This window comes from Grammomys surdaster, unplaced genomic scaffold, assembly GCF_004785775.1.
Source record: "Grammomys surdaster isolate TR1022 unplaced genomic scaffold, NIH_TR_1.0 191, whole genome shotgun sequence".
Taxonomy (NCBI): Eukaryota; Metazoa; Chordata; class Mammalia; order Rodentia; family Muridae; genus Grammomys; species Grammomys surdaster.
In genome coordinates, this window is record NW_021604636.1 from 8,211,654 (window position 1) to 8,226,056 (window position 14,403).

Consider the following 14,403-nt stretch of genomic DNA (forward strand, 5'->3'; position numbering starts at 1 on the left):
ATCATGTAAAATACCAAAATTGACTTAAAGGAGGAATATTTAAAATTACATACGGGAACAGATTGTGTTTTTGTTAAAGCTATTACCATTTAGAATTAAGATCCATTGCAGGGACCACTCGAACTGCTTCCATCCTATCTGAGGAAACAGAGGACTTAGAAAATTACGTGACATCATTAGTTGCCAGTTAGACACAGTCTCTGAAAAATATGGAGCTCGTGTCTTATTCCTGGTTATGGTGAGAATGTTTGTTTAAAATCATTGATTATAGTGAATTTTGTCTATTTCACAACAATGACATTAATTTTAGGTCCATTTAGAATGATAAGCAACTGCCTTCTGTTACCTTCGTAGGTAGAACATGAGAAATACTGTGACCAGTATCGCTTTACTAGAGAGCAGAGAAGAATCCTGATAGACAATTGGAATAGAAACAGGAAAGACTTCATACAGAAAGCCATGCTGACTCTCCTTGAGGCCTGTGAAGCCTATGAAATGGAGGGCCTGCTAGCCAAGGACAGAAAACGGCAGCAGGAACTCTGTGCTGACCTGAAAGCCAAGGTAAGACGCTGCAGTGGGTGCTGTGATACAGGAGGAGCTGGAAAGCCCAAGAAGGAAAGACTCATATGGAGTTTTCTCGAGCAAGCTTGATGGCCATGCGTGGCCCTCAGCAAGGTGTGGGTGTAGGTAGGGCTTTGCCCCTCCTCTGGCCCACTGAGGGGGCTTCAGTATGCTTGAAGAGCTATGGTTGGAAGACTGGAGTGTGGGCGTCTGCTGCACACAGGCGAATACAGAGGCGCTGTACCTATCCCAGGCTGTGGTGCCGCACATCAGAGACAGTGGGAGGCGGATTTCTGAGTTTGAGGCCAGCCTGGTCTACAAAGTGAGTTTCTGGATAGCCAGAGCTACAAAGAAACCCTTTCTCAAAAAACCAAACACCAAAACAACAAACACAAAGAGTCTACTTCTGTTCAAATCCTACTTGAAGATCAGTTCCTCTGAAAAGTCCAACTTGATGAAAACTGTTGGTTTGAACCATAGATGTTGCAATCCATTTAGGTTAAAAAAAAAAAGCCCATAATCAGCCATTTTATAGAAAGCTCAATCCAAGGTTACTGTAATAGGATGTTAGTACTGAAATTTTGATAGTGACATCTAAGACCTGCAGTAGGTGTCACGAATCAGGCCTCACTCAATGGAACTGTCTGATTCTGAGCCAGGCTCCATTCACATCGGAGGAGCTGGAAAGCCCAAGAAGGAAAGACTCATTATGGAGTTTTCTCGAGCAAGCTTGATGGCCATGCGTGGCCCTCAGCAAGGTGTGGGTGTAGGTAGGGCTTTGCCCCTCCCCTGGCCCACTGAGGGGGCTTCAGTATGCTTGAAGAGCTGTGGTTGGAAGGCTGGAGTGTGGGCGTCTGCTGCACACAGGCAAATACAGAGGGGCTGTCCCCGTGCTGGAACTGAAGATATGGGTTGCAGTTGTGCTCGAGTAACTGTGCTTTCCTCTGCAGTCACAGGGCCAATATATGAATTGTGCTCAGGTACAACGTGATATAGTCACCTTGGTTTCCTGCTAAGTCATTTAGGAGGATCACAAAGGTTCAACAAATAAGACAGTTTATTCTGTTAGTAGAAAAAAAAACCAACCTGGCAGACATGGTATCGTGAGGAATATATCTGACAACAAATGCTTGTTTCAAAACATTGGAGAAAACATGATTGACTGGGCATTTTTTAAAAAGTAGGAAGACCTTCTTTTCACACTAGTTTGGAACGTAAAAAAGTACAAGTTGTCTCTAAGCTGATAGACCCCAGGCTGTAGAGACAGTATGTGTTTCTCATCCTTGGAGGCTGATTGGGAACACAGCGGCAGGGGCAGGGGCAGTCTGAGCACTCCTAGACTGCCTCTGTTCACTTGGCGAGCATTGCCATTAGTCTTTGAACTGTGCTGTGAGCAGCGTGTTGCACTGTGTGCTCCCAGGCACTTAAGTGAGCTGTAGAATGAAATGCGCTTATTAGACCTCATATAAACACTGAGCTAAGATACACCGCATACAAAACAAATTTCTGTGGCTCAGAGGCTGGCTCACAGTGTTTTTTAGTAAAGACTGCCCCCTTACCCTAGCCACACTCCTGACTCCATCACTGTGGGTGTATTTTGTCTACCCCAAACTGTATCCACACCAAATCATTGAGCATGCAGCCTTTAGCCTTCTTATGCTTATCATATCTGCTTGAACCTTGTTTCATGTGGAAATAACTTGTTCTTTTTAGTGTTGTATAGCATTTCATTTCATAACAACACGATGTCTATGGTTTCCCAAATTTTGCTCTTCTGAGCATAATTGAAAATGCCTTCCTGAACGGACGTGCCGATTCCTATTGGGTCCTCAGGAGCAGAGAGGGTGGATCATAAGGTTTGCATGGATGTAGCTCAAGTAAAAAATGCTCAGATGATTTCTCCAAGTGGGTATCTAGATTTTCAGGCTACATCCATCACATCATGTTCTCACCACTGCTGCCTCTCTAGTCTTGGTGACTAAGGAGTGGGGAATCCTTGCGATTTTCACGAGTATTTAGAATAACTCATTATCTAGCTAATGAGCCTTCCACTCATGTCTTGCCAGTTTCTCTCATGGTGTTCTATTCAGGAAGTGGTCTCCTATGCTAACGTGTTTCAACATTCTCAGGTTCAGTGTATCTGGTTTTATGTTGAGGTCTTTGATTCATGTGAATTTGAGTTTCGTGGAGTTTTATGGATCTATTTGTATTCTTCTACATGCAAATCCACTTAGACCTGCACCATTTCTTAAAGATGCTTTCCTTTCTCCATTGTATATTTCTGGCTTCCTTATCGAAAATCAGGTGTCCTCAGGTGTGTGGATTTACATCTTGGTCTTTGATTCAATTCTATTGATCAATGTGTCTGTTTTTTTTTTCCCCAATACTATGTGTTTTTTTATTACTACAACTCTGTAGTACAGCTTGAGATCAGGGGTGGTGATACCTCTGGAAGTTCTTTTACTGTTCAGGATTGTTTTAGTTACCCTGTTTTTTTTTCCATATGAAGTTGAGGATTGTACTTTCAAGGTCTGTAAAGAATTATGTTGGAATTTTGATAGGGATTGCAATGAATCTGTAGATTCCTTTTGGTGGGATGGCCATTTTCATTATGTTAATCTGACCGATCCATGAGCATGGGAGATCTTTTCATCTTCTGATACCTTCTTCAAAGACTTGAAGTTTCTATCATACAGGGCTTTCATTTGCTTGTTTAGAGTTACCCCAAGATATTTTATGTTATCTGTGGCTATTGTGAAGGGTATTGTTTCTCTGATTTTGTTCTTAGCCTGTTTGTCGTTTGTACATAGAAGGACTACTGCTTTTTTTATTTGTTTATTTGTTTGTTTTGAGTTTATCTTGTATCAAGCCATTTCACTGAAGATGTTTATCAGCTGTAGGAGTTCCCTGGTAGAATTTTTGGGGTCACTAATGTATACTATCATATCATCTGCAAATAGTGATACTTGGACTTGTTCCTTTGCAATATGTATTTCTGTGTTTAGTTGTCTTATTGGATAAGCAAAACTGTTAATGCTGTTTGTTCTGTCTCAGCAGCTCCCTCCTTTTATCCCTGTTGCAGATGACTCTGATCAGTTGTATCAGTCCTTTCCTGACGGCTATTACTTTGTTGATTGTGTAGTAGGAAGCTTTAGACTCTCTGCCTCTGGGAGAATCTTTTACCTCTGCTCCTTCCCTGACCTAGGTTGACACTGGACACAAGTACCTGTAGGGAAGAGCCACTCTGCCTTCCTTGTTCATCCACAGGCCTCCTTGGTGGTTCTGAGGATATTTTCCCATGACAAACAGCCTGATGCCTTTAATGGTTCTTGTGAAGGAGATATTTTCCTGCCACATCCACAAGAGTATATTTTCCTTCTCTTTCCAGCTCCAGGAGATCTGCTCATGTGTCCTGTGGGCTTGCTGCCCTTCCCTATGTATCTGTAATTTGCCCCACCTTATACACCTCCACTGCCATTAGAGGCTCCCTCTCCCTGGACACCCTGACCCCAGTCTTTCTTTCGAGCACTCGGGGATCAGCACAGTAGAGCCTGAGAGTGGGCACAAATTCCCCATGTGTCTGTCGCTTCTGCAGTCTTCTATACTTTCATGGTCTGTTAAATCATTGACATGTGCAAATCATTAATATTTATCAATTCATTACAGAGTCCTAGCTGCTGTCTTCCTGCACGTGTATACAGTGGGCTCATCTTTCCCAGGTGTTCTGTTACAGGCCAGCCTCCTTTCACATCACATGTGTTCTTAGAGGCTTCTGCCCTAACTGGATTATTGCCCTGTGGTCTCTGTTGATGGGTTTGTGAAAAATCCTAATGTAGATGAATCCAGGCTTTTAAATTTTTTGATGCAAAAGTAGGAGTGACCATATTTTCTATACCCAAGTGGAAGCTGGAAGATCCTAATCAGATGGTATTTGTCAATTTTTTATGTGCCCCAGTTAAAACATTGCTGATTGTAAGAGGTTATTGTCAAGAATATCCTGCCCAGGCAAGGTCTTTGTGCCTAGCAGGACCCCTACCAAAGGTGAATGGAACCCCAAAACTAAGGTAGAATCCCAGTAAGTGACAACCTAACAGGCTATCAGATGAAAATGTATATGGCCCAGTGGAGACATTTTGCTAGGGACAGTCCAGCTAGCAATCCAGGTGATGGACCTAACAGGGCAGCAAGAGTTCACACTAGCCACCAGCAGGTTTAGTTATGGCATGTCAGTGAGCTCAGATGACACTGTTGTTCTCTTGAAAACCAAATCCAAGACATGGTTTCCTTTTATGGTTCCATCTCCTCCAGGAGACTATGCCTGTGCTGTCTCCTAATCCCAGTTACTTAGGCACCAGCATGCCATCTGTACACGTCAGCTGAAGTTTGGGACTGAGCAAACTGTCAGAAAGATCCTATGGAGAGCAGGGCACCCCCAGGAGACTGCTGACATCTGGACACTGTGGTATGTCTTGCCTTCCCTCTTTCTTCGCCTTTCTGTTGATCCTGGATGTAGAAGCTTGCAGGAAACGGAAAGAAGTCATTTTATGATCTTAGAGGACCCTGATCTACTGGAACCGGGTCCTAGGCTCAGAGCATGTGCTTTATGACTTACAGACCCTCACCTGCTGAACTTGGGTCTGGTGACAGGAGAAATGGAAACTCTGTAAGTCATAAAATGGGGTCTATAAGTCATTAAATGCTGCTTGATTATATCCCACATATCACCTTGTCCAATGTGTCAGCAGTCTACCAAATGCCCCCTGTTCTCCATAGGGTCTTTCTTACAGTCTGCTTAGTCCCAAACTTTAGCTGACATGTGCAGGTGACATTATGGTGCCTGACTGACTGGAATCAGGGGACAGCACAGGCATAGTCCTGGGGAAGAGATATGACCACAAAAAGCTACCATGTTTTGGGTTTGGTTTGAGTGCTTGCATTTGCCAGATGTAGAAGACCCTTTTGTGGGTGGGCCTGGAGGAAGGTGGTGAGATCATGGGAAATCTGCCTAGGAAGGGATGGATGCTATTCCCACAGAGTTCATTAGCTCATGTGAGCTTGTGCTGTTTTAAAGCAAGGCATGTGCCCTCCTGCATGCCGTCAGCAGCCTCTCTGCTTCACCATCATGAAGCAATGCAGCCAGACACAGTCACTAGGATACCAGTGCTATGCTATTAGAACCCTCTAGCTATCAGAACTGTGAAACCAACAAATTTCTTTGTAAGTTCTTTAACGTCAGCTGTTATAACAACAGAAAGCAGACGAAGGCATATTAATGCACCCATGTCAGTGAGAAGAAAAAGTAGAGAAATACGGACACATAGTCATGCTGAGGTAGATTTTATTGTCCTGCAGATACAGTGTGAGCTTCAGAATTTGCATTCCTAATGAGAGACTAAGACTCAGTAAATAGCTGGGTTGAAATCTATTGTAAAAGGAAAGAGATAAATCTGTAAATTGTACAGTAATTTAAAATGTTCAACTATGCTTACAGGCTTTGACATGGAAGAAGCCAGGAGAGTTATCCCTTGACTGTCCTTTTACAGATCTGAGAGTTGAGCCCTGAGAGATGAAGTGACTGCCTAAGGTTCATACTAGCTTGAAAGTCAACACTATCTATCTTCGCCCCACACAGGTTTGCATGCAAGAACACTATAGAATAATAGAAGATATTTATTATACTGTTGGCCCCAGGTGTGCTATGTATTAGAGCCACAAAATGTGGGAAAATATTGCTTCATTGTAGCATAAATTTGGCCTTTCAAAAACTAATACACTAGCTATAATAAACATCAATTAAACATTTAACCATAATTTTGTTCTCAGACTTAGAATTTAAAAGTCTTCAGAGGAGTCAGTTGGATGATTTATGTCTTAAGAAAAGTACAAAAGGAGTTTTGGAATGCCGAATGCCCAGTCCTTGACTTTTTTGGTGTTCTGACAGTAATGGTTGCTGTAGCAAAGTGGAGGTGGTTGGGCATCTTACTCTCAGGATGAGATGGGGAGTAGCAGGTGCTCATAACTCCTGCTCCCACGAAACCTGCAGTCCTTGTCGGTGTTCAGCTCAGACCACCCTGTTAACTCTACAGGCTAACGGGTGTGTCCATCTTCTTTCCAGAGCTCAACTGCTGACGCTTCCCAGATGTCTCCTTAGTGATTTTTCTTTACTTCCATCCTGAGTGATCGCATCCTGCTGTGGAAAAGGAAGCACCCTCTAGACTCCCATGCCAACTGGGAGGCTTGCCCTCCCCCTGCCAGTTCCTTCTGCGGCTGTTTAGATTGGACACCTCCACTTGCCTAACACCATGCACCCCGATGCCCAGACTCAGTGACAGACATCTCCTAGTTACCAGGAAAATTATACCACTGGGAAATAAAATAACCCTATTCCATTCTCCCACAATGCATATCTTTCTGTTGTTGGTGGTGCCAACCTTCCTGCCCAGGATTCCCGTGGTTGCAGCGAGCAATACCACCTGGGTGTTCAGGTCCAGTCCTCCCTAAGGTCTGCTACTTTGCCACATGACACTGGAGCCTGCTGACTCTGTCCTTTCTGTGTTTCTTGATCTTTGTAGTATCTTCCTTATAGACCATTTCCTCTCCAAGGAAACCTCTTGGCTCAAAGTTGCCCTCTGTATCTGGGGCAGGGGCTGGGAGTGGTCCATTGCTCCGTTTCGTGTGAAATCAGCCTTCCTACACGATTCACCCTGGTTCTTGGACCTCTCTAGTTTCCTGTTCATGGTTACATGTGGCCTATTCCTCCAGAGGTTTTCATCCTCTCCACATGCCCTGATAACCGCCCACCTTCCTCACTCTTGACTCTTTTGAGTTCTGTTAAGGAATTCCTGCTGTCATGTCAAGTGTCTCATTGTCCACAGGACTCTAAAACCCCCAGCAGCCTCTGGGTTCCTTCCCTAGCTTGTTGTTCTTGTTTTATTTCATTGCCCACTGAGAACCCTCATGACTGTACTTCTCTCAGATACTTTCCCAAGCCTCAAATAACTCTCTCCTGACATTGTCTAGTGACACGCTGATTATATTAATTTTAGAAGTCTCCAGATGCCTCAAAACCAACATCAAAAACGGAAATCTTGCGGTTTCCTATGGTAAATTGTACTTTTTAAATAGAAACTTTGCTTCTTATTCTCCCTCGCTGTTACCTTCATTTGATGACACTGGGAAATTGTCTGTTTTAACCCTATACCCTTTCCTTTTCATCCTTGGGCCCCTGACTCAGTTCTTAAACTATGTACTCTAATGCTTTGTCTTACGTTCTGCCCTTGCCAAGTCTTTCCTTTATGGTACAGGCAGAATTCTCGGTCTAGAATTCAGTTCAGAGCCTGGAGTGGTAACATGGACCCGAACACTCCAGCACTCAGAGGGTGTGGCAGAAGGGATTTGAGGACTAGATCACTCTGGCCCTGGGATATATAGCAACACTCGTTCTCAAACAAGGTTGTAGAAGAAGGAAAAGAAAGAGAAGGAGAGGAACAGAGGGAGGAAAGTAATTTTTATTTATTTATTTTTGGCTAACTCCTCAGGAGCATGCCCTGGCTTACAACAATGGGAGAGCTTCTTGGTGGCTCTCCAGGTCCTCAGGAAGTTGGATGTGGCTCTCTGTCTTTTTTTATCTTCCTTTCTCATCACCCTCCACTCTACTCTTTGCAAGCAAGGAAGACCAAGTCACTGGAACTCACTCTTTCTTTCCTCCTGCTATGGCACTGTACACTGTACACTCCCCTGGCCCTGCACTTTCCCCTGTTGCTGTTGGCTTTGCTGGTGTGTTTCTCTGGTTTCCCTTTGCTCGATTATATCTTGACCACCTTTCAAGACTTGGCTCAAATGTCCACTGCAGAAAGATGCCATTGAGTCTATAATTAGATTTAATGCATTCTTTGTTCTCTCTGGCCCCTGGTACCTAACTCTGGACTACCAGTAACTATGATTATAGCACATTGAAAAACCCATGTCCTCAGCACAGCTGCAAGTATCACTGCATTCTTTTCATTTTGGTATTATATAAATCCCTCCTCTCCCCCAATACATTTCCCAGTGTTTGGATTATGATAAGTCCTCAGTAAATTCTGTGGAAGTGAAGTGTATAAGCTGCAGGCATTTCTCTCCCTTCACAGTACCTCCTGACACAGTGGTGTTTCTATTACCTTCTCTTTTTTTTTTTTTTTACTTTATTTATGAGGAAGCTTGCTGTAGAAGCAAGTATATCATGTGCAAAGTCATTAGGAGGTGAAGTATAAGACTTAATTATCAACACTGAATATACTAAGATGTTAGATGTAGTTTTAAAAATAAACCTTGGCTACCTATAAAACTGGGATACATGTCAGCTGTGAACTAAATCACCCAGCTCTCAGTTTTCTTCTCCCTGTCTCATTTCTGTGCCCCAATTTGTCATTACTAGTTGGCTGAATGACCTGGCCATGAACCCCTAATAGTGATGGAAACTAGATAATGTGAGTTAGACAACGACATTTGGAGTAAGCATCATCTGAGCTCACTCCCCATGATGGAAGCCCCTCATATCATCAGTTCTCTCCTCTTGCTTCAGCCTCCTTTTGCTGTTGGAGAGTAACCTTGGCATTGGCTTCTACCAATCAGACACAAGGTACTCAAATCCAGACAGAGAGGTTTTTGAGTGTAATTCGAGGTACATAACTGCATATGATAGCATAAATAACTGCTATCAGACTGAGTCTCACTCCAACTATAAAGTAAAGTTTAAAAGGGTTTATATGTGTTTGGCAACCATGGATAGGTAAGATCCATGAAATAAGAGAAGCTTTAAACGTAAGCTCATATTCACCATGAATCTTTTCATGAGACTATTTTTAATAAAGAATGAAAAGGTGTATAACATAGGTGGAGAAAAACAGTATTGATAGGAGACTCTGGGCTGCAGAGAGAGCTGGGTTTAAGGGAGGTAGGATTTTAGAGGTTAAAAAGGGATTTCAGAGGTAAAGAACCTCCAAAACCTGTATAGAGACAATGCTTGCGTCTTTTTCTATCCTATAATCTCTGAACGTGCGGGGGGAATGTTAAAAGACCAACAAAGCATAGCTGCTAGACAGCTGGGAACTAAATAGGAATCCCAGAGGTCAGAGAACACAGTGCTGTACAGGTTTGGAGTTGAAGTTCTAGCCCAACCCAAGTAGGGGATCAAAAGGCAGAGACCTTCAGCCAGAACTGCAGCTAAGCTTCAGTTTTCAAAGCCACCTCCGTCTGTGACTTGCTTTTTCCAACTTTTGAATAGTTCTATAACCTTCTAAAGAAGGATCAATGATTGCAGACCAAATGTTCAAACACACAAGCTTACAGAGACATTCCCATTCCAACCATAACACAGTATATGTTGACCAAGCAGACACAGAAGATCCTACTTCAGATTGCCTTTGAGACAGAGGTGGTCCCCAAGGCTTATCCACCGGCCACATACTTATGTGACCACAAACAGGGTAAAGGATGCTTTAGTAGTAAACCTACCGTCCATACATGTCATTTACTTTTATGTTAATTTCTTGCATCATCTCAGGGAATACTTGCTGTGTAATAGAAGAGGTAGACGTTACATCTTAGATGTTAGTGATCCATACATAAAATACTTCCTTGGTCAGGTCAGGGTGAAAAAAGACAATAATTGGAGGATTTAATGTTTAGTGTGCCTTTTGAATTAAAGTTGCAACAGTTTTTTTCCAACTTAAGACATTAACTTATTAATGCTTTGGTATGATTAACTGTGCCATGTACCATCAACATAATTGGTATTAGCATAGCGCTCATCCTTGTAGGCTCTAACGTGGGGAGGCATTCATAAGGAAGTTCCCCATGGGGAATATACATATGTAACATTAAGAGAAGCAAGAGAGTTCCTAGGAACCCTAGGATCAATGCCAGAAAGACTTTGGTTGCAGCAGCAGATAGCATTTCCTATATGTTCTGCACTGTCTGTGGCTCTTGGCAGGTAGCTAATTAAAATTCCACAGGGTTTGGATACTTGATGAATCTGCATACTATTTTCAAGTAAAATATTATAAGTCGTCCAACTCTTAAAATGTCTTGTTTTTTAGAGCTGATTTGTCTGCATTGGGTCTAGTTTATAAAGTTTAAAAGAGGCTGTACATTTTTATGTTCTTTATGATGAGAGTCTTAGATCTCAGTGGCAAGTCATAACAATATCTCACAAGATGTTTTGCAAATGAAGATAGTTTGTCTGGAATATAGATGTTTGTATCTTACTGTGACTGTGCACAATAAAAAAAATAAGTCAGCCGTAATATCAAGTTTTGTATAATTAATGAGGGAGGGAAGTCACAACTTGGAGTTGGAAAATCAGGGTTTTAAAAATACTTGTGGAAAAAAAAATAAAGACATGACCATTTAAAGAAAATTCTAAGTATGTCTGATGGAATAAAACAGGGTATCTAGAAACAAAGCCAGACATTATAGGTTAGTTGATTTCCAGCAAAGGTACAAAGTTAATTAATCCCAATTGGACAATTGTTGCAAACCATTGACTGTCCACTTTACACACAAATGACCCTCAATTCAAACCTCATTCCCTTTACAAAACATGACTCAAGGATCATAGACCTACATGTAAAGACAACAATCTTGAGTCAGAAAAAGATATCTTAGACATGACACAAAATGTATTATTTCTAAAAGAAAAAAATTAGATATCCCCAAAATGACCAAAGACACTAACAAGAGACTAAGAAGTCAGGCTAATCAACAAAAGTACATATTTGTATACTTAGTGCCTAATGAAAGACTCGGATACATTATTTATAAAGAATTCTCAAATATTAATGATAAGAAAATAATTCATTTTAATATGTATGTATGTACGTATGTATGTATGTATGTATGTATGTATGTGCTCTGCTTGTTCAGTGTGAATACATGGTCATATGTATGTAGGTATACAAGTGTGTATGCACATGTGTTTGCAGGCATGTAGAAGTATGAGGTTGGTTCTGGTGGTCTTTCTTAATTGTTTTCCATAATATTTAATGACACAGAATCTCACTTGAACCTAAAGCTCACTTATATGACTAGTCTGGCTCTAGGGATCTTGTCTCTGTTTTCTGAAAGCTGGAATTACAAGCAGGCTACCTTGCTCTCCAGAATTTATAAGTTCTAAACATCTAAACTCAGGTTATCATGCTTGTGTGGCACTTGTGTCCCTTACTGTTTTCTCCTTAAACATATGAAGGGAAGAGCTCATTTTTAAGTCATCTTTTGACCACTCATGTTTGACACCCATCCTAATCCATACCGTTCTCAGTAAACACCACCAAACCTGTACTTTGGGAGGAATTTTGTGGTACCCATGTATGTTCTCTGATAATTTATGTGTGTTTCATAGCACTCCTCTTGTTTGTGTTCACTATTTCGCAACTTGCATTATAAAATTTGTTGATGACATTAACTTAGCTGAGCAATTGTGCACGAGACAGTCCCCACCATGTCTCTCTCTCTCTCTCTCTCTCTCTCTCTCTCTCTCTCTCTCTCTCTTTGTGTGTGTGCATGTGTGTATGTGTGTAATACCCTTTTACTCTGGCATCATCATACTGGGAAATCATTAGGCACCAAGTGAGGGTTCAATAGTGTAGAGAGATTCAAGTCCTGACTCCTTGCTTTTACCCTAGAGAGCATGAGAAAGCTTTTATCAAAGGCATCTTGAGGTAGTATTGATGATTTGCAAATTTTCAAGGATTATCTTTTATGTATCATTTATTTTCATAGATCTTTCCAGACAATAAAATAGAAAATAAATCCATCACTTATTAGAGAAAATCTTTGTTGCTATATCAATGATGGTCAAGTACATCCCACACAGTGTAGCATCCAGCAGTCTTAGCAATGTCCTCTTGGTGTTGGCTATCAGGCTCATTCTAGCCAAAATTATTTCAGTTAGAGCATTTTCCTTAGGGCCTACGTGAGCAAACCTCCATTTTGAAACTGTCTAAAACAACCATTTGAGTCTTGCCTGTACTGTCTCGTTATAACCATTTGGCCATAGTGGCTTAATGCAAATTCTCCTTCTGTATGTGAGAAAGGCAGGCTAGCAAAGGAGTAAAGTTAAACAACAATGGCAACAAAACCCCGAGAAAATGATCTGTCAGTGCCTGAGGCATTTGTAATAAAAAGAATCAAGTTTCTGAGCATCAAAGAACCGGATGAGACAATTTAAAATGATTCTTCTGGGCTCTTTGCCTAGTTCTTTACTTTCACAAGAATGGGATTTGTAAAAGGTTCACATTGAATGCCAGAGTATTTGAAAGTAGCTGATTTGCTTATTACTAATATATTTTCTCATTTTTTTTTTTACAAAATTATGTTTCTTTGACAATAACAATGGAAGTCATTAATTTCCTCATTCAACAACAGGCTTTTGTACACCCCTACCCTTTTGTGTTAGGCACTGTTATAGGTACAAGGCATTACGAGATGAATAAAACATTCTTAGGGAATCTCAGCTTCCTGTAGAAGAGACAAGGGACATTGATAAAGTCAGCTTGGAGTGTGGCAAATCCTGTGGGAGAGAGCTGATAATAATTCTTGGAGAAATGAAGGAGTCTATAGGAGGGATGGCCATGTTTCTGCTGTCCTTACTGTGTGGATAAAGAAAAGGGAAGGGTGGGTGAATTTGTTCACTCAGTGACTAAGCAACCAGTTAAGCAACAAGCCTAGAGAATGGTGTCCGATTTATAAAGTAGGCATGAAGGACATTCTAGGCACTGGAAACTCAGAGTCAATCTTTTATAAACAATATATCATGACATAAAAATAGTTCGATGTTTCTTCTTTTTAATTTATAGATCAAAGAGTAAGAAAAGACAAGCTAAAGAGGTGCTAGATCTTGCAGGGCCTTGTGAGCAACATTAAAGTGATAGCATCCCAGTGTGTGTGTACGTGTGGGGAGCCACTGTAAGGTTTTGGTAGAGGGGGGCATACTTTAAGGTAACTGGTAACTGGAATTGGTGAGAATAAAGGTAGTGTTTTTTAGAAAGGGTGTAAGGACCACCAAACACACATTGCTTAAGTCTAGGTGAGAGATGTTGGCTGCTGGAACTATAGTGATGATACAGAGAGGAAGGGGCAGAGGGCACTTAGGAAATTAAATGTGCAGGACCATGTGAGGAAGGAGCAAGAGCTGGAGGTGCCATGTTTCTGCTCTCCTTACTGCATGGATGAAGAAAAGGGAAGAGTGGGTGAATTTGTTCACTCAGCAACTCTTTAAGTGAGTGCTGATTTTATGCTAGCATTCCATGAACTACACAAAAAAGAATCCAAAATCCCAAACCTTATGTATCTTGCCTCCAGGAAGTTTGTGTGACATACTTACTAGATGAACGAGCAGTATCTATGCATTAAAGACGTGAGCACTAAGATCAAGGGAGAAAAAATTACAAAGCAAAGTACACAAAACTTGGCAGGGGAAGACGTTTAGTAGTTTAAAGACTGGAAACCCTTTTGGAGAGGGTGACAACAGCAAAATCTTTATAAACCTGTGAAGGAAACATCTAGCAGAAATTCTATCTACACAAAAGCAGCGGAAACATAAGAGTCCTGCCCATGGTGTTTAAGAACAGTGTTTAGGGCAGCTGGGCTGAGTACAGGATGACATGAGCTGGCTTAACTGGCAGATCCTTCTGGCTGTTGGTTAGAGTAGACTAATTGGGAAAAGGATGACCCTGGCAGACAATTAAGAAACTTGACATAAGCTAGTCTGACGGTCAGCACAGGAGGTCTATGTGACAGTTGTACTGCCAGATAGGATTCCAAGCTTTTAGCCTCCTGCTTTATGGGGGCCATCCTCTCAGC

The 14,403-nt window shown here is 41.6% G+C and overlaps 1 protein-coding gene across 4 annotated transcripts in view; it reads left to right on the top strand.

The window, feature by feature from the left end:
* The window catches only part of Ccdc148 (coiled-coil domain containing 148), a 255,563-nt gene that overhangs the window by 117,978 nt on the left and 123,182 nt on the right, over positions 1–14,403 (top strand). For all 4 annotated transcript variants that reach the window (XM_028769251.1, XM_028769250.1, XM_028769249.1 and 1 more), the window contains one exon: positions 355–561. In XM_028769251.1, the coding sequence (XP_028625084.1) occupies positions 355–561 (207 nt within the window). The remainder of the gene's footprint in view (positions 1–354; positions 562–14,403) is intronic.